Raw genomic sequence first — 20948 nt, forward strand, 5'->3', positions numbered from 1 at the left:
ACGATGGAAAGCAACTTCTCTTGTAAATGAACAATAGATTGATTAAATAGTTACATGGTGCTCTATAGTTACAACCGAGGTAAACCAGTAGTTACACAACTGGAACTTTACATGTGATCAGCATCCACTGCACCCCCGCCCTTATGAATTCATTTTTAACAAATGATAAAGAAGCTCGTCCAAAACACAAAAACATAGATCCTGGACTCAACCTCACGTTTTGTGGTTTCATCATGAAAACTACAACACCTCATGAACGTATTCAAGACATTTGCGACCACCATCATGGTGCTCAAGCTGCAGAAAATGCCCAGAATCTGCAAAGCTGAGCTCATGAGCCGGACTTCAAACTCAAATCCAGAGCCTGTCCAGACATGATATCACCTACATTATTTGGATCAATTTTAAGAGCAATATACTCCCAGAAATAGTCTTTACCAGGCATTATTTGACATTTATATAGTCAGATGGATAGATGGATAGATGGACAGATAGATTGCTCGATAGATAGATAGATAGATGGATAGATCACGATATGGTTTTAAAAATAGACATTTTTTTGCAGTGCACGGAGGATTTTACTATGTGCGCAGGCAGACCCCGCCTGCTCGGTGCGCGTCACTGGCGAGTAGTGTGGACGCGGAGTCACTCCCCTGCCTACTTTTAATAGCTTTGTCATGTGATGGAAAGCAGTTGTAAGACAGGTGCCCTCGGTTCATTCTCGGCGAGGGGCAGCAGTTGCCTGTGTGAGAGCGAGTGGGAAGCGTGTGTGGATTTCTTTTTTACTTGATTTCTTTTTTCCCCCCTTTTTTTCCTTTTTTTTTTTTTTCTTTTTCTTTTTCTTTTTCGGACCGTCATTCAGTGGCTGGATGGCGTGGGACAGGTGTAACCAGGACTCGGTGTGGAGAGAATTAGAGGTGAGCGCATCTTTAAAAAAAAAAAAAAAAAAAGAAAATCCGACTTCTTTCATCTTTCTAGCTCTCTGGACTTTCTTTCCCCCCCCCACCCTCCTGGAACGATGGACAACGCTGGCCATCCGAGACAGTGATTCCCACATAAGTCTGCGCTCTCTTCCCTCTCCGCCGCTGGTGCCGGCGGTGGCACGCTGGCACGCCGGCGTGGTGCGCGTCTGGACACTGCTGAGGATGCGGCGGATATACAACACGGGGACATATGACGAGTGGAGGGAATGTGCGGAATCCCCCCCCCCCCCCCCTTTCCACCGCAGTTAAAGATGTAGTCGTTGTAGTGTGCGCACAGTCTCGGGACCGGTGCTCTTCCTCGTAGGATCTCTGTGTTCAGTCGGAGCAGAGTGGTTTTGCGAGCCGGCGGATATCTCTCCAGCCGCGGGACTGTATACGCGCGCCGCTGCCGGGAAGGGTTTTTCATGCCGAAATGACTGAAATGTCCCAAAGTCAGGTATTTCGTTGACGCATGAAGTCCACTGGCGATAATGATCCCTTCGATGTGCTGCGGAGGGATAGCGCATGCAGGGTTGTTGTTTTTTTTTGCAGGGGGAAAGAGCAAAGGTTGAGCACACTGAGGGACCGCTATCTGGCATTGCGCTGGAGCATCATAATACAGTCGGTGCCGGCCACGTTTGCGTGCCAACAGCCCGTCCGGGGGGGGGCCGTTGCGCTGGCCGGAGAGCAACGACGCATTCAGCCAGACAAGATGCTTCTGTGTGTTCGTGCGAATTTCATTTCACCTCTCGCGCATACGTTTGTATCTAAATAATTCACTTGTGTTCGCGCCCAGATGGTATTTTTTTTTCATCCATCTTTCTATTTTTGCCCCCCTCGATGTTATTAAAGTGCACGTAGATAACAAGGCACATCAAACGGCTACTTATTCGTCCGCTGTTTTGCTGATTGACTTGGTGCGGGCGCGTCGGTCTACCTGACTGCACTCACACTTGTCGGTACGCAGGAGCTCAGTGATGCTCCAGGAAGCGTTTCACAGCAACTACGCGGTGTGGCTGCAGCCTGGCTGCGAAATTGTGCGCAATTGTGCGTAATTGCGCGTGAGAAGAATTTGATAAAGAAAACGGCCTTAATTCCCTAAAAGTAAAATTCATGTTATTTCTGATGGGTATAGGAATTTATTTTTTTTATTTGCACTTTAGTTGCACTTTAATCAGCGATTCGTGTTTTGTCACTTTATCCAAGAAGGAGAGTCTCCGGTTTTCGACCGCGTTTTGTGTCAATCCGACTAAGGATCGCGTTCATTCCGTGAGCATTCAGACCAAGGGAACGTGTGATAATATCACGCTCTTCCAAAGAACCAAACTGTCATGCACGTCCGGTTCCTCTAACAATCTTCTCCGGGTGCTTTTATGCGCCATGCGTGCGTAAATCACTGGAGCGCTGTGGTGCGCCCCGATTGTCTCTCTGGCGGCGCTATTCCATTAGTTCACCGGGGAGTCCGTTAGATAAATGGGCGTAGGACGTCCAGCCTCTGAATATCTGAACAGTTTTGTTTCGTGTTTGGTTGATTTCATGCCGTGCCCTGTCAGAATGGATCACCTCAGGGGAGGGGCGCCAAGTCGCGGTGAATCTGTCCCCTTCGCTCTTGCGTTCGCAACATAACGGATTGGTTTGTTGGTGGTCCATGTCATCGTGTGTTCCTGTTGGTTCGTTTTCCGAAGACGGATGAACTATGACACCGTTGTCTGGGTGGCGTTTTTCCTTCTTGGCACAGCATCAGTCTCCCAGTTTTGTCCTGGACCGAACCCGACTCTTATCCCCGCTCAAATGCCTATATCTATCCTATATATCCTGTACTCTGTCCATCCTGTTCCTATATCGGCTGACTGTGCTGTCAACAAAACTAGGAGCGTGTTGCTTATTAGACACCAGCCATGAAGCTGTCTTCTCAGGCTTGGATTTGCATGTGCGCATGAGGCACAGAGTGTAAACACCCCTGGACTCTGGCCAGATTTAGCTTTTTAATGATCCCTCACTTTAAAGCTCAAAATTCTTCTTCTTTGGCGGATACAGCTCTGTCTGTTGCATATTTCAACTGTTGGTTTCCTTCCTATATGGTTTGCCGACTTATATGACTCCTTTATCCACACTTGCTGGACAAAGCACAATGTAATGTAAAACATCAATGAATAGGGATTCCCCTGTGATATCTTTCATCTTGAATGATCCTGCAAAATCAACCGAGCCAAATGTGTTGCCCCTGCCCTCCCCTCCACCCAAACACCTTTTCTGATCAACAAAGTCCCTGCTTGATTTACAGTTCCGTCACTTGCAGCCATATCCGAGCTGATGATTTGTGCCGGGAGGAAGCGGGAACAGCTGGTACATACAGTACACATTGGCCAGGATACATGAAAGTGGCTGGTGAATAACAAAATGTCAACAGGCAGCACAAAGTAGCACAAAGGCCAGCACCAACGACAGTGCTTGGGGAGTGATGGCAGGAGGACAAAGTGCACCGCAGGTTGAACAGAAGCTCAGTGGAAACTTGTTGCAGGTTTTCATTGCATGATCTGCAGCCAAAAATAAAACCCATTCTGTTAATAATCAATAGAATAGTAGTAAGAGAAGTACTGAAGGTTGTATGAATGAATTACAACCCGTAAGTGTGTCGCATGAAAGTGGAGTAACTATTCAATAGTATCAAATGAGAGAATTGTGAACTGAATTTGTCATGAATTGAAGAAGCTTAGACTTGATTGACTTAACTGCTCCTTTCGGGGGGGTTCCGAACTTGCACACAGATCTCCGTGTCTGATTTGCATGTGAACGCTCTTGTTTTCTTCTTCTCCAGTGCGCTGCCTTGGTTGGTGAAGACCAGCCCCTCTGCCCGGACCTCCCTGAGCTCGACCTCTCAGAGCTGGATGTCAGTGACTTAGATGCAGACAGCTTCCTGGGAGGCCTCAAATGGTACAGTGACCAATCAGAGATCATTTCCACGCAGTATGGCAATGAGGCATCCAATCTTTTTGAGGTTAGTAAAGCTAACAGTCATTTTTTGGTTGTTTGGTGTTTTTAATCACATCCTCTTCATTACCTATTCATATTCTTCCCTTGAACATTCAAAACACGGCAATTTGTCTTTTCTAAACAAAAGTATTTGCGTCCGCAGCAATTTCATGATACACTCTTCCACGGGACAGGAGGGAGCTGAAATAAAAACTTCCCAAAGCAAACATAACACGCCATCACATTCATGAATTCCAATCAATTCATGTACAACTGTTACCAGTTTACAAACAGGCTTTTACATTGCTCCGAAGTACGAAAGGGGAGATAACGTGAAGTACGATAAGCCCAGGAGAACCTTGGTCTCCTTGTTTAGATCGTGGTCCCGACACTTGGCCCCCTTATCAAAATGTTGTGCGTTTATTTCAACACTGAGTCAGTCATGCGGCACACATCTAAAGACATACTCCAGTAGTAAACTCTGGACATGCCAGCTGTATTGCAAAATGCTTCTCAAAGGTTGGAGTGTAAAACTTTTTCTAATCTTTGCCCCTGCCCCCCCTTCCCCCGATCCGGTTTGTTCTTTCTCTCCGTTGCCTCGTCCTTCTGACTCTGGCTTTCTGCTCTCACCCAGTGACAAACGGAGTCCATGGAGGGTGATGATCTGGCCGGGGCCATAAAGCCATCGGTGTGGGGACTGAGTTGCAGTCCCCAGTTCATTATAAGCCTTTATCAGTGCCAGAGATAGACAAGAAAGACTGAGATTGGATGCTTTGCCTCGCCTCAGGAGGAAAAACCCTGTCTGAGAAGGCAGTGCGTGTGTATGCGTGTGCCTATGGCCCTGTCATGTAGTCACGTTTTCAGGGTCTTTGCGCCCGCCTGTGTGTGCCTCCTCAGTGGTCTTGCAGGCAGCAGTTGATAACGGACTAAATTCTTTCCACGTTTAACCTTCCAACCACTGCCACCACCTTTTTTCTGAGTCTCTTTATATCAGTTCACATTCTACCTCTGTGGACCACCCCAACACGCACACGGACACACACGCACGTGCACACACACACACACACACACAGGAAAGGGGGGGGGCTTAAGTATTAGCTGGTGTGACCGAGGCTCCTCTGTCGTCTGAGGGTGATATGGCTTGAAGCCACCAAGTGGCTCTGGGGATGGATAAAAATACCAGTGACAGCGTATGCTTGTGCCCCCTAACCCTAACCCTAACCTTATCCGTAATAATGGACCTGGCACATGAAGGGTATTTGCGTGTATTTGCGTCTCTGCATGTGCATATACTGTCCTGCACCCCAGCGCACGTTTGTATCCACACAAATGCTTATACATTGCAGTGTAAGCGGGTGATGTGTTCACACACTCAACAAGCCGGCAGCTATTGTATTATGCTCAGGATATGGAAAGGCTTCAGTTCATCATACGGCAGGACCCAGCTAATCCTACTTAATCTGACAGGGGAAAGTTTGCTGCTCGGCAAGGATCAGAGGGCCGGCGCTCTAGCTGCACTTCCTGCAACCGCCGTTATTGGCCTGTATACAGAGCGGAGAAGCATCCAATAAAAAGTTGAAGATTAAAGAACATGTTAATAACTGGCCACACTTGAAGCCTGTGAGTTGTGTTTCTCTTTTAACAAATCAGCGTGTATGTGCTGTTGGTAAAAGCAGGGGGCAGATTATAAAGGACGCCTTGAGTAACATGTGTAACAGCTGGGTGCAGCTGTCAGACGGAGGCCCCTCTTTTAAAGCTCCCCATCAAACGACACACTGTGGAAGTTAGAACTGGCTTTCATTAGTTCCAGTCAACTGTTGAAATGATTTGCAGCTCAGCAAAAGGCAAACACGCACTGTTTTCTTCTACGGGGGTTTTTTATTCAGGTTACAGTTCCATGTGATAGACAAGAAAGCAAATAAGTATACAGAGTTTGACTTGGTTATACAGTACGGCTGGGACCGGAAATATTGCTGTCACATCAGAGAAAACCAATGTTTCTATGTGTGTGTGTGTGTTTGTGTCTGTGTGTGTGTGTGTGTGTGTGTGTGTGTGTGTGTGTGTGTTCTCTGTTCTTTAAGCAGCATATCATCTTAGATCACAAGCTGTCCCCTGGCTGGCCTTTTGCTCCATTCCCTGCCACTGTCCCAACTGTCCCTGACACGAAATGTGAAGAATGATACAACCCCCCCGTAACACACACACACACACACACACACACACAGCTATTGCTCCTGGCACAGTGTGTTTGGCACCTCTTCAAAACGGGCCGACCGTGAAAGTCCACCGTCTATTTTGAGTCGCAGTTGTTAAGGGGTGGTCACTCCGCTAAGTTCCCAATGTACCGCCAAAGATAACAGCACAGAAACGTGACCCAATGTCTTTTTGACCGCAGGTCCCCCCCGTTCAGGTTTCATGTCGAGCTTCAACCGTTTGATTGATGGAAATGTGTCTCGTTTGGTTTTGGCTCGTTCGGATTCCGACGTGGACATCCTGGTGGCGGTCGCACCGAGATGTGGCACTGCACATCGCATGTACACAGATGGAGGCATTTACAGTTGTTGGAGGCTTCGACATGCGGTGTACATGATTATGCATGAATAAAAAGGGACAAGGGTAGAAAGACAAACGGTTAAACAAAGGGGAGGTGCAGAGATGGACGGAAAAGGCCAGCAGATGAAAAGACAGACAGGGGGACAGATGGGCAGTGAAAGACACAAACATTTCGACAAGGAGAAGCTTGGACTTGTGCCAGCTAAACGAAAGCCCATGGATTGGAAGTAAAAGGTTGTGGGCTTTGCAGGTAGTAAAATAAGATGCCGCGGCTTAAAGCATTACTCTGATATTATACAGGGATGTGCCGAGAGTGTATGCACGTGAGCGCACATACTGTATGCGCGTTGAGTCAGGAAGGCGAACGCTTTATATCAGTGCAACAGGATTTGGTGTGCGATTGCATGCGACTCGGAAAGACGCTGTGGTGTTTTGTCTTGCTTGTTTGTGCCTTTTTGGACAGATGCTCGGGCGCTTATTCTTAAGTAAAGGCAGATTAGATTGATGGGGTCATCTTCAGCAGGCTTTGATGCAACATGCTGGGATATAAATGTTTCTCCTCCGGCAGCTCTTTCTTTCCCTGCAAACACGTGTAAGCGTTGATTAGCTTGCACGCTTGTCGGCGATAGTCGCTCCTGTGAGCTGAGACAGGAGGACACACACACACACACACACAAACTTACAGACAGCAGGGACCCTTATTGTCCCTGTTCCTACTCCCTGCTGAATGCCGCTTACGTTTATTTTGCAAATTTATGCTGACATTTGAGAGTACACCACCCGCACCAGTTCACCGCTCCACCAAAGGGTGTATGAATTATCATATTCCACTGGATGTGATTTTCTCAAGTGAGTTTTATTAGAACACACCATACTTTCCTTATCTCGAGTTTACTGATACATTGTTTTGCACTGTGAGATGGAAGGAATCCTCCATCACAGTCAACACCGGAGGAAAACCAGCGTTTTCAGACCAGCGGCGATGCCGTTTCAAGATACACAATTGAGAGGCAGTGTGGACGCATAGGAGAGAGATGCAGACTTAGGCTGTCCAGGCCCGTGTCATCTTGGAGCATCTGTCAGATCCACTCCACAACAAGAGCTCTCAAACCACCCCCCGCAATACTGTGGGCTCTGCCAACCCCCCCCCCCCCCCCTCCCCCCCCCCCCCCCCCCACCCCCCCCCCCCCCACCCCCGCTCTCTTTCTTCCTCCTACTGTCTTCTCTGCTCCCAAGGCAAAGCATTTGTTCCCGGTTGATGGAAAGTTGAAGCTGCAGTGGCTAAACAAATATATTCTGGCCTCCAACAGTCGCCACTAGAAAGAAACGCTGGAAGGAGGAAGGTAGCCAGGGGTAAAAAAAACAAAACGGGGATGGATATGGCCATTCCCCTCAGCGAACATTTGGTAAAAAGAGGAAGGGAACATCTTTTGGTCCACTGCTGGCTGTTTGGCTGCCTGTCTAGGTCTCTCTTTCTCTCTCTCCCTTCCACAGTTGTGTCTCCATGATTTCAGAGAACATGACATCGACTTACATTCATTTCATGGAGACTTAATGTAACTTCTACTTGCTTAACCCTCACCTTAAAACATGTCTACACTTAAACATTTAATGATATACATTATGGTTCCCATGACTGTGTTAACGCATTTAGGTCCCCGCAACATGAGTAATACCTGGACCACACACACACACACACACACACACACATTCCCTCCAGGCCGCTGCTGCTGATTGAGGCATGGTTTGGTGTTCCTGCCCCAGCTGATCCCCTGCCCCCAGTGGATACCCATCTCTCTCATCACACCGGAGCCAGCGGTGTGTACGTGTGCATGTGCATCTTTGTGTAATTGAGACACCGCGGACGAAGATCAGATAGTGGTCTGTTCTGGCGCGACATGACACCATCATGTCTTTCTGTTCCGTGTGATCGCGCACGCGCCCGTGTGTGTGTATGTATTGGGTCGAAATTACTATTTTTAGGACCTGGGGTAATCTCTGCTAAGAGCCTTTCAGGGCTGTTTCACTTTAACCTGGCCAAAACACTAAGCCAATAATCCACCGTCCCCCCAACTCACACACACACACACACACAGCAACATGTTGCAACGATATCTTGTGATAAGACCAGCTTTCTTTGTATTATTTATTAGTGCCCACTTTGGACAGGGAGGAGGGTATAAACAATGGATTCCTAAAATCCTTTTATACTCTTCCTCTTTTGCAAAGAAAAGAGGCAGTAAGCGCAAGGAGGCGTTTACATAGAGATGAAATGTATTGATCAGACATTGTCAGGGACAACAGGGCTACAAATAATGAGAGCAATAGCCAGTAGTGAGGAAACGGTGTGAACACAAAAAGACGAAAAGAACAAAATCAGAGAGAGGGAAGAGGCTGGGCAGGGGCCTTCAATCAGTCAGCTTTGAGCGATAGGCTGCTTTCCCTCTCCAGGTAAGGCCAATCGATCCCAGGTGTTTGTCCATGTGTGTGTGTGTGTGTGTGTGTGTGTGTGTGTGTGTGTGTATTCTGTGCCAGCATACCCAGCAGTGGCAATATCCTCTGCCAGCCCGTCTGCTCGGCTCTCGATCTCTTGTACTAAGGTTCAAGAGAACTTTGGTGATCCAGAACAATAAGTGATAGTTTAGTGAACAAAATATATCATGTATCAATCCATTTCTGCACAAATTATTGTGGTTGTGGGAAAAGATATTAAACTTCATACCATCAGACGGCCATTTAAATGTTTAGCATCTTCGACCACACCCCTGCATCGCCTCTGTTGCACCTTACCCGATGTCATAGCGTACACCTGTATATTTGAATGCAGCATGGTCAGCAGTTAAACCACTGAAGATCAGCAAAAACAAGGTCTGCTGTAATTAGTCAAATTAGCTCTTATTAGCTGTTAGTCTCTGTTCAAGAGTAGAGGACGTCATGGGATTCGAAAGAACTTTTTTTTTCTTAAGTGCGTTTAAGTTTTTGATCAGTTTGATTATTCTTTCCCATGTTTGATTTAGTTTTTAGTGGGTTTTTTTTCAACATTTTATAAATTTAGCTCATTTTAATTTAACACATCTTTTAGCCATGTGCACTGCAGTCTTGTACTGTACAAGGACTAGTTTTCCCTGGTTGAGAGTCTATTTTTAAGCACTTTGTCATCCATGCAGAAAAAAAAAAAAAACATTCTCACTAAGCTTTATGATGTGCACTGCATGCTTATAGCTCTAGCTTATTTCCCCCCTGAAGCATTTAAGTCTGCACAGGCCTCAAATAGTTCAAGAGGCTCTCTGAGGCTCTGCTGATGCACGAGTGACTGGATGCTTGGATGACTCACTTGCTGCCCCATCAGTAGCTTCTCAGTCTAATCTGAAAGCAGAAGCTTCTACCGAAATTTGATCTCAGCAGATAGGAAACATCCCTTACACTCCAATTTGTGTAAAACAAAATCTTTCATGTATGGGTGTATTTTTTTTTGTCACAGATAGATTTGGACACAGGTTAGAACTCAACTCTTAATACAAGTACTTAATACACATGAGTATTAGGCATAATCCCAGCCAAAGCTACTGTGTTTCTTATCAGGTGGATTTTTTTAAATATGTATGTGTTGAGAAATTGTTATGAAAGTGTTGTAGCTGGGATAGATCTGTTGCATGTCTTTGCCCTCAGGGAGTCAACAGCTCTAAAAGTGTCTGACTGTTGATCGGCTCTCTTCAGAGAGAATTTTCAGGCAATTCTGCAGTCAGCCAAAGCTGCAGTCACGGCTCTAGGGCTGCATTGTATAATAACCTGATGTGCGCTTGTCGTCAAGTGGTCAATGGCCATTGATCAGTCCAGTAGTGTGTGCAGGTGTGGTGGGTGTGCTCGGCTGAATGTAAGCGGTGAAAAAAGACAGCCTTTTCAAAGTACCACAGGCATCTCGATCTGCATTCCACAGAGAGGGGATCCTAAGTTAAGATGAAATGCGGCTCAAAATTCGACGATGATGCTACAAAGAAAGACTCTGAGAGCACTCGTCCTTTCTTGAAGTGTCCCTGCCTCAACGAGTCGGGATTGTGTCAACATGCGTCCGCAATTCCTTTGTTGTGTCCTAATTTCTTTACTCGTAAAGATAGATCCATCCCCACATCGCTATCACTCACGGAAAGGCGTGTGAAGTCCTCCATGTTTGACCACTGCTACCACACGTGCAGCACATACACATGTGGCACTTGAAAGTGCGCAGGATGAAAAAGGAAAAAACTAAATTGCTCAGATAACATGCTCACAAAGTCACGACACGGATAAGAGGCAAGCGCACTGCAGTGGCAGCCTCCTACCTGGATCCGAGAGTGACAAGGCACCCGCTCGTGCACACAGAAGTCAAGGTAAAAGATAATGCGTTTATTTAGTAATCAGCAAATAGCTTTTATGCAGTGGGTAAGTGGTGACGCCTGTGAGGCCCCGATAAGATCGTTTGCTTTCAGGTGTTTCCCTGTCGCACCGCGTACGGCATTGAGTGCAAATTGAATAGGGTGACCTTCTTTGCCGCGGAATCAAATTGCCTGCATTTCCCCCAAAAGATTCCGCCATTTCAATTACCATAAATTTGTGATATTGCATCCTCTGCCATATGCGCAAACGTGTGCACGCGAAGAAAAACACTGAAGACCACCGTATCTTGTCCACGGTACCCTGGCTCCCTTTGCATTGGCATCTTTCCGAGGAAGACATTACTGTGACAAATGAAACTCCACAAACCCTCGATGGGCTTGGCAGGCCCTGAAAGGTCAGGAGCCGCATTTGTGTGCAGGTGTACGTGTGTGTGTGGTGTGATTGTAAGTATATAAAGGTGGTGTCAGTGGGGGATAATAACATTGAGTCCACCGTGCAAAAAAATAAAAATGTCTGCTCCATTCTGCTCCCCTCGCAAATCTATGTAAATGTCAAAAACTAAAGTGATCATCCCTCTGTGGATGTGGGGGATTCTTTTATGGACAGCTACACTCGACTGCTGATGGCAGACTGACATTCCGGCCAGGAAATGTGACAGTGACTGTTTTAGCAAGATGGACATTAGAAACGGTCTCTATGATCCTGTTTTCTGTCTGTCTCTGCGCAGAGTCCGACCCCCTCCCTGTGCTTCCCCAGCACATTATCAACAGTGTAACAGTATGTTCAAAGGCCCCTTGCTTAGTGGTGCAGATTCAGAGCTGCCGACTTAAGCAAATAGCTATTTGCATGCCATTAGGTGGAAAAAAGCAGAGGGAAGCACCATTCCTCATGCCATCTCTGCATCTCGCTGAATATTCCTTATTCGAGGCTCAGAATTTCTGTTTTTCTCTACCTCCCGCTGCGACCGTCAGAGGCAGAGCAATCACAGCAATCAGTGATTTCTCGTGCCAAGCCGATTGGGAAGTCGCTGCCAAAACAAAAGAGTGAGTGTCCAGTCATTACGATGGTGTGCGATTCTGTGGTGTAAGCTGGGTAAGTTTGCTTGGACCATCTGTTGGATGGCTGCAGTAGGAAAACAACAGCAGCTAGGGGCAGGACTGTAGATGGGGAGGACCAACCCCCCCCCCCCCCCACCTTTAATGCTGTCAGTTGTTTGAATAGCTGTTTGAGAATATGTTCATCTTAACATAAGCCTGCATGCATTCTTTGTTGTGTTTTTGTTAGTTATTACATTATTTCAATTGAGCTGTCATTTATTTCATCAGAGGTTTACATTGAGGTTTGATTGCTGGGATCCATGGCAAAGCTCTCTGGTCGTGTGTGATTTGTGAGCCAAAGAAGGGGCCTGGTGGATGTGAAGGCATGTGACAGCTTCAGCTGGTCTCAGTAGATGTGCGACAGGGTTCAGGTGGTTAGTTTTAGCAGCAGGGTCAAAAGATTTTTCCAGGGAGAACTAGAAAGAACAGCACTGTTAACATCCCTTGGGTAGGTGTCTCAATTGGATCCGGTCTCTTGTCAGGATGTGTAACAGCAGTCTCTCTATGGCTCACTCTCTCACACACACACACACACACACACACACACACACACACACACACACTCGCTCAATTACAGATATCCCCCCCCCCCCCATCAGCTCATCTGATAGGGCTCTAACAGTCTCAAATGGTTCCCAGGAGATGCATCATCTCTGCGCACACACACACACACACACACACACACACAAATATCCTGGTCCTCATTGATGGGTCGAACCGTTTCCTTGCTGATTTATAACTCGCGTAGCCTTCTAAAACGGAGCCAGACATCTGGCATGTAAACAGTCAGCCTCACTACCAGCACTTAGTCTCCATTCAGAGACTTGCCATTTTTGTTTAAATGGAGGCACAAAATAGTGACTTCCTGCCAGGATGAAGGCATTATCACTAGGCCAGTTATAGTTAAGTGGGATGAAGAAGCATAAAATCAGCTGCCTGGTCCTCGGACGATCAATCGGTCAATCTTTTCTGCATTTACAGGGTACACGATTTAGCATATCACAACTCAAACCATTATGACGCGTGATAGTGACAATAGAGGAGAGACAGAGGAGTTTTGTGTCCTGTTGATGAAGACCTAAATATACAATTGGCCATCAGTGCTGTGAATTTTGTGTCCAAACACGCGGACCCTCAATATCTGGTACACAGGATCATTTGCTGAGGAAATTGTTTCAGAATAACGAGACGCTCTGTTGACTATGTAGTCGGATGGAAAACCAGAGCGAACGAGACACTCAAGTTTGCTGCTGTGTGCTGCAAAGCCAATCGCAGCCCTGACGCACTGAAGGTTTCAAATTTAGTTATATGTTTTGGGAACACAGTCAAGATAGTGCAACTCTAACGCTCACAAACACACAGGGGGCTTAACAGTGTGTGTGTGTGTGTGTGTGTGTGTTATGTGTGCTTTCATTTCTCTGTATCTGCCATAATCACCCTCTCTAAATCTCCATAAGTTCATGCTAAATGTCTCTAGTGGCTGCCATGATTTGTCTCTCTGCCGTGCATCCTGCCATACCTTACCCTAACTGCGCCCCCCCCCTTCCCCGTTGCCATATGTTGTGCCTATGTGACTGGCCGACGTGTCAGGCCTGACTAACACCTTAACAGCAAGACTGACTTTGATTTATTTCCTCTGAAATCTGGGGGCCATGGGTAATAACACAAAATGACATTATTTGTTTATCAAATCCAAGGCTGCTTTTCTTGGCAGAGTCGAGATGTGACGACTTGATACCACCCCCCACCCCCACTTAAACCCCCTACAATTTCTGATTGTGCCATGATTGTGCCAATATTCAAAGGTCTGGCTAGCGTAACCTCTTGCAAGGGAATGCTTTTGGAATTTGAAAGAGCAGAGAGCGGAGCGGAAAAAAAGACTGAGATGAAGCAATGCAATTAGATTGTCAAGGCACAGATTTAACCCCACCATGCAATTTGGGGGCCAATTTATTAAGAATATTTTCTGTCTGAAGTGGTTGCCATTCCTCCATTTGCAGAAAGAGAGAGGGAAGGAGTGAGCCAAAGAGATTGACAATAAACAGTACTTTAAATACCGGCGTACCCATTTAAGCGGAGATATTATATCTTCCCACATCCAGAGTTTCTCTCACTTGTTCAGCCTCTCATTTGAAGATAACAGCACAGCCGTTAATCTGCTGAAGCCTCATCTTGTTGTAATTCAGCGATCAGGTCTATCATTCTGGCACTTTCACAACACATTTGGTTCCTTTTAACATGTAAATGATGCATTGCCCCGGAAAGCTTGTTAAAATTTGATCCCCGGCAAATTTGCTCAGGAGCTCGGAATCCTCAAGAAGCAATTAGCAGATTTAATTTGGCTATTTTCCCCAGTGTTCAGAAGTGAGTGTTTGTTTAAAACAGCACCTTCACCTTCCGTTATCAGCTGTGTGAATAGTATCCCCTGGAACACAATGCCGTGCTATGGAACTCAGTAAAAGTGTTCGAGGCAAGGGCAATCTCAAAGACAGTCTGCCTGATAACAAAAGGGGCCTCACCTAATAAGGAACAACTGGACTTGTCTTTCTTTTCTCCGACGTGGGCAAGCTGGGGTGAAGAAGGGGAGAGGGAAGCTCTGCCAGCACTTGCCAGCATGTTTTATGGCTAATTGAAGCATTTGGAATAAAGCAGGCTCAAAATGGCACCCTTTAGAATTTGAGCGGGGTTAATATATTGTGATCCCACAATTAGCCCAGGATTGTTAAGATCTCTTTAATTCGGTGAGGTCCATTAAGCGGGATGGGCGAGAAAAGTGCTCCCGCCGAGACAATTTTCTCCTCTCTCTTTGTTCTTCCTGCCCTCTTCTCCTCTCAGCAGCTGCTGCTCTAATCAATATAAGTGGACATGGCCATATGCAGGTTGCCAGGTTATCCTGGCGGCACCCCCTTTGGGTGCCATAGCTCCTGAAGTCCACCCGCACAGAGATTTTGTTTATAAATGTACAAGGGTGGGCGAGTGAGACATTTGGTAGTAGATTGACTTTGGTGTAGAAACTCCGCAAGGTGCGGTCCTTCAGTTGGTACAGGGGCAATAGATCATGCTCTCTCCGGAGTATAAATGATCACCGAGGTTTGCTTTTTACCCCAGTTTCTCAAATCCCCACTTGGCCTATGAGTGCCTCCACGAGAGCTGCAGCAGTGGCTGCAGCATGATCGTCACGACTCAGGGTTTTACAAGTGTCTCTTTCAGAATATGAGAGTCCCTCCTGGGTTATCCTCGGGGGATACAGTGTGCCTCTGGGAGCTTGCCAATTGGCGGAGGTTTTGAAACAAGATTGGAATCACTACATTTGAGCTTGCCACAGCCTCAGAAATTCCCCCCAATCCTTTCCGCACCATATCATAATGAAGCTTGCAGAGCCCGCTCAAGTTTAAATGCAACCAGTGTTACACAGTGGCACAGGCCATAATTTCTACTGGGTGTCTTGGCGTGAACTTACTCTAGAGAGGTGAATAAAGCCCCATGTAAATCTTGCATCGCTTGGCTGGTTGGTTAGGTCGTACCTAAATAAATTCCTGGCTCATTAAAGACTCATTTGTGATCATTTAAAAAAAAATGATCCTACTTTCAATTTTCTGTATGTTTGGGCTAAGAAAAGGCGCTGGACTTATCACCGGTTAATACCGACCCGCTTAGTGCTCAGGTAATAACTTGGGATGCTGGAAAACGGTGAACATTTCAGCGGCGTACGGTTCCAGCACAGTGGATTTGAAGCTCCTCGCAAGTAATTAAACAGCATGCCACCTCATACTGAGCAATTTCCTGCGAGGTATTTGCTTGCCAATACGGCATGGCCCCAGTCTATGTCGTGTTATCTCAGTGAAATATGTCCACTTTATCATTTTTTTAATAATGACTGAGTGCTCATGTTGTTAGGAGAAAATTTACCTCAATGAGCTTCAGATTAACGTTTCCTCGTCGTGAGCTAGCTACCTGAATGTCCAAGATATCGGAGAATTAAAATTGCCACTTTGTCATTGGCGAATCCACAGCTGTGACATCCATGGTGGGTGTGTAATTGTGTAAAATCAGTGGGGTCTACAGAAACAAGTTGGTGGGTAAATTTTTCGTACATGTGCGATTCTGATTATTCGTGCTGGTATCTGAGAGATTGGTGGCCACCTCAGCATAATGATGACCCCACTCGGTTGCCGAACGATGATAATCCTTCCGTGTGCATAAAGGGATTTGTTCTTGTTGGGCTGGCCACAGAACAACCCACGGTGACGATACTGTTTATCTTTCCACTGTCTTAGAGTTCCCCTGGGCTTTTATGGCCCCGGAACGTACAGTTCCTGTTGTCACTTGTCACGAGTTGTCACTTGTCGGTGCAAAGGCACAGCCACTGTGCGCGCACACGCACACACACACACACACACAAACCCTTTGTCAAGAAAGCTACATTCCTCTCAGTCTTAATATTTTTCACTTCTCGCATGCATCGTTATTATCCACAGTAAACCTTCCTTGTCGATAGCTGGCAGCTCACTTCTCTCTCTCTTTCCCTCACTATCCATCTCTATATGTTCGTCTCTCAGTCTCTTTATATCTCACACACACACACTTATAATCTCAACCATTAAACAGCCAGCTGCAGCAAGAAAACAACTCCGCTGGTACGTCAACTAGGAGCTTTATCTTTCTTGAAATGTTGATGGTAACTTCCCGCCTGTGGTGCACATCCGATGTCATGCCAACATTTCAAATATATTACATTTTGTTTGCACTTGTGGGTGGTAATTCTCCTTATCTGAGGATTGCTTGTACACATCTTGTCGGCAAGTCGATCGTCATAAGAGAGGAGAGTCAATTTCGGCTCATTGTTTCTTTTCCCCCAACAAACCCATCCATACCGCAACACACCACAACCCATCCCTGCCCTCCCTAGATACTTGCTACTTGTCAGCCCTGGTAATGGGTTTCTTGCGGGAGATATTATTTTGGTCCAGTAAGCTGCGTGTTTAAAATATGAGTGACAGGCTTGACTCACTTGCACACTGAGAGAATTTTGTTATTAAAAAGACTGCCAGGATACAGCCAGCTCAGCTGCTGCAGCAGAAAAAAGAGGAAAAGAAATGGAAGCCTGCATGCAACCACCCACCACCTTTACTTCCCTGAAGAAGAAAAAAAAAAGAGATGCAACTTCCCCTGACTAAAATGTCCTATTTTTCGTGTCTCTCTGTTTTTCTGTCTCTGCCTTCCCCCCTTTTCACCCCCCTAAGAAGATAGATGAAGAAAATGAGGCCAACTTGCTGGCAGTGCTTACAGAGACCCTGGAAAGCATCCCGGTGGATGAGGACGGATTGCCTTCGTTTGAGGCCCTGGCAGATGGGGACGTGACCAATGCCAGTGACCGGAGCTGTCCCTCCTCCCCCGACGGCTCACCACGCACCCCAGAGCCTGAGGAGCCTTCTCTGGTATGACCAACAGCTCCTCCTTCTCATTATTCTCACAATCACTACACCAGTATCAAAACCAAGAGCCGACCTCCAACCATGCACATGTTGGGTTGTTTTTTTTGTCCAGTCCATGGCAAACACCAGATAAGATTCTTCAACAAGACCGGGGTAACGAAAGTGGCCATTTGACTTCTGTACTTGGCAGTGCCCAGTCCACACAATGTTCTCACTATATATGTGTAGAGAGATGCAGATGCAGGGGAGGAATGAAGTCAATGATCAGTGCGTTCCCTGCTCAGTGCTTATTACGTAACAATGCTATTGTGGTGCCATTTCAATGATATGAACGCTGTGTTGGGACAAGCAATGGCTGACAGGGTGCCACAGGCCCTGAGATCACACTGGTACATAATGAAAATAAGGGGGGGAGGGACCTATCTCACCTCATCTACTCTGTGTGCGTCGACTAATCCCCCTGTGCCCAAGTCATCCTTTTTGGCAAAAAAAAATGTCAGCTTACCCCTTTGCACTGCCTTGTATATTTTTCCACATAACCGTACCATCTGGGCATTTCTCTAGCTTGAAGGCGTTGACCTAAAATGTTTTGTTATGTTCCGTTATAGTCCATTTTATTCCATGCCGGTCCTTTCCAAATGACCTTTCGCCACATGCCCGACTGTGTTTATTCAATCACACACGAGAAGCCTGACTTTGTGTACACAAAAAAACCCACCTGCGCAGGAAGGAAATAAAAAAACTATAATTTCCCCATCACATATTTTGAATTGCTTAAAAATCAGCCTCTCAGATGTGCCTGTGATTTGTATCTTTTCTAACTGCAGTACCACTGCTCTTCTGCTTCCACATTTACAGAGCGCAGTCTGTCTAATTGAAAGAAAATGGAGATTTGCATAACCCACGCTCACTCCCACCCCTCCTCCTCCTTCACCACTTTCTCTTGTTCTGTTTGGGTCCATTCGCAGCTGAAGAAGCTCCTTCTGGCACCCGCAAACTCCCAGCTCAGCTATAATCAATACACAGGTGGCAAGGCACAGAACCATGCAGCCAGCAGCAACCACCGGATCAGACCACCACCTGCCGTCGTCAAGGTAGGGACACATACACACATACAAATACATGCACTGCCTTGCTGCTTATTTCACTCATGTACACACATTTTTTTTTCCAAAAGCATTTGTTTATCTCTCTCACTGTTATTCCTCTCTCTCTGGTTTCTGGCTCTCCCTCCCTCACACGCTTTTCTTGTTTTGGTGGCTGCCTTTAGAAGATGTTAGACTGCTGCTCTAGTCTACTCTCTCAGGGGGCCGTCCCGTAATGAAAACAGGCTGATTGCTGTTGGGCTTTCTCGCCGATGCATCGGCACCATTGTCTCATTAGCTCCACCATTTATCCCGCCTTGGTATGCTGCCTGTGAGAAAAAAGCAAGGGGAAAAAAAGCGACAGGCACTCGTTGCGAGATTGATGCCTTGAGATGACAAGATCAAGATATCAGATTTGATTTTCCCATTAGATGGCTCTCAAAGGAGATTTTTTTTTCTCTGAAGAGGTACGCTTGGTTGAGATCAAATTTTGTCAGCGTAAGTGTCATATGTTTATCAATGTGAATAAATAAAAGTAAAATGTGTGTGATTCCAGTATTCTGTTTAGATGTCATGTCTTAACTGGAAATACTGTATGTCCAGTGTCATTTGCAGCTTATAGAAATTGATGGTTTGCTCTTGTCGAGGAAAATGTCAGAAATCTTTTTTAGGCTTTCCCCTTCCCCTAAAATCCTCGGATTGCAAAAAACTTCTGTATGATCATATTGTGTGTTAAACACAACACAGACGCAGATGTGTGTGGTGTGGGTACTATTGTTTGCATATTTAGCGCAACAACCGTCCTCACAGTCTATTTTCATACCGTGCCTTTGAGTCATCCATTTCTGGAGCACAGCGAATGAGGACTCCTGGAGGACATGGTGTGCGTACAGAGTGGCGCGGTGTTGCTCGGAGGGCCACGCAATTAAGATGATGGGCGGACCGCACTCCCACCGTCGCCTCCCAGACTGTTGGGCAACCGCTGTGCTCAGGCTGTCTGAGTCAGTCTTTCAGCCTCTCTCTTGCTCTGTCCCTCTGTGCTTTGATTTTTGTGTCGAATATAGCACATTTCTCACTATTGGACCAACTGCACTGTACTACAGTGAGCACTACCTTTTATTGAAGCAAACTTAATAATTTTCTCTTTCTCTTGCCCTTGCTGTATTGCACAGATGGAGAGCCCCTGGAATGGCAAAGCAAGAGGGGGCTCCAGCACACAAAACCGCCCGGTGAGGCGGCCTTGCACTGAGCTGCTGAAATACCTAACGGCCACCGATGACATCCTGCTCCACACCAAAGCCAGTGAAGCCAAGAGCACGTGGGGTGGTGCCAGTGGCAGAGAAAAGATTGGCCTGGTTCTTGGCGCCTCTTCCTCCTCCTCTTCGCCATCCTCTTCATCCACCTCTTCGTTCTCCTCCCTCTCCTCCACCTCTTCGTCTTCCTCCACCGCCTCCAAGAAGAAGACAGCTGTGCCGTCTCAACAGCAGCAGCTGCAGCAGCATCAACAGCAGCCGCCGCAGCATCACCAGCGAGGTGAGAGCCGGGCTGCAGGCGAGTGTAGTGTGGCTGGTGTTGGGGCTGGGAAGTGGCAGCGTTGCACTCACGATGGCGGTGTTGAGGAGTCGGAGGGTGCTTCTATCCCTGTCGGCCACAGAACCTCCACCTGCGGCCATGCCCGCCCCAAACTGGAGCACGGGCCGCCCAGTGAAGAAGGAAGGCCGCCAGGCGATGTGGGCCGCCTGGCCGCCGCTAGGTTTATTAGGTATATGCATTCTTATTCCCTCCCTCCCAGAGAGGTGAGTCACAGCTGTGAGCATTGCCGAGAGGCTGCGGGCGCCACTCAGGCTAGTAAGGGCTTTGGCAGGCAAGGCCGTAGCAAGGGTAGTGGTGCCAGTCGTGTACCACGTAGGCACATCACAGTGACTATTAAGAAAAGAGATGAGAAGCCGGGGCACCCCTTACTTAGCCAACTGCTCACCTCCAAACAGAGGCCCGCTCAGTATCTGGCCCACCTTGTCCCACCTAAGATCACCCCCCTACCAAGCACTCAGGGCAAATTGGCAGGTAAGAGGTCTGAGAGTACATCCCAGGCTGTTTCAAAGGTGGAGGAGGAAGAGTTCAGAGGGACCACTGATCTTAAAAACCGGGGAGTAAGTCAGCCCGAAGAGCCTGACTCAGGGCCCCTGTTGTCACCTCTTGGCTTTGACCTGGAGAGCTGGGCTAGCCAGACAGAGCCAGGACTAGACTTTGGCTTTGGACTTAAACTGGAGTGGCCAATCGGAGGGGGCTTTAGGGTGGATGTTGACCATAATGATGATGATGTTGTTGATGATGATGATGATGACCATGTCACGGGCAGCCCCGCAGCAGTGCTCTCACAGGGCCCTCCAAGCCCACTCTTCCCAGATACTAGAAATGCAGAGCCCACCCTTCCCCGCATCATACAAGGGCAAGGGCACCCACACAGGC

The 20948-nt window shown here is 47.0% G+C and overlaps 1 protein-coding gene across 4 annotated transcripts in view; it reads left to right on the top strand.

Moving 5' to 3' along the window:
* The first annotated feature begins 656 nt into the window (after nt 1-656).
* ppargc1a (peroxisome proliferator-activated receptor gamma, coactivator 1 alpha) overlaps nt 657-20948 on the top strand; it is a 36138-nt gene continuing 15846 nt past the window's right edge. The window contains exons 1-5 of one of the 4 annotated variants that reach the window (XM_035648949.2): nt 657-917; nt 3781-3960; nt 17206-17397; nt 18363-18488; nt 19652-20012. In XM_035648949.2, coding sequence (XP_035504842.2) covers nt 870-917; nt 3781-3960; nt 17206-17397; nt 18363-18488; nt 19652-20012 — 907 coding nt within the window. In that variant the 5' untranslated portion in view covers nt 657-869. Of the gene's footprint in view, nt 918-1258; nt 1420-3780; nt 3961-17202; nt 17398-18362; nt 18489-19651; nt 20242-20948 lie in introns of those variants that run through there. The other 3 variants (XM_035648948.2, XM_035648950.2, XM_047336414.1) reach the window with 3 other exon arrangements.

This window comes from Scophthalmus maximus, chromosome 12 (assembly GCF_022379125.1).
Source record: "Scophthalmus maximus strain ysfricsl-2021 chromosome 12, ASM2237912v1, whole genome shotgun sequence".
NCBI lineage: Eukaryota > Metazoa > Chordata > Actinopteri > Pleuronectiformes > Scophthalmidae > Scophthalmus > Scophthalmus maximus.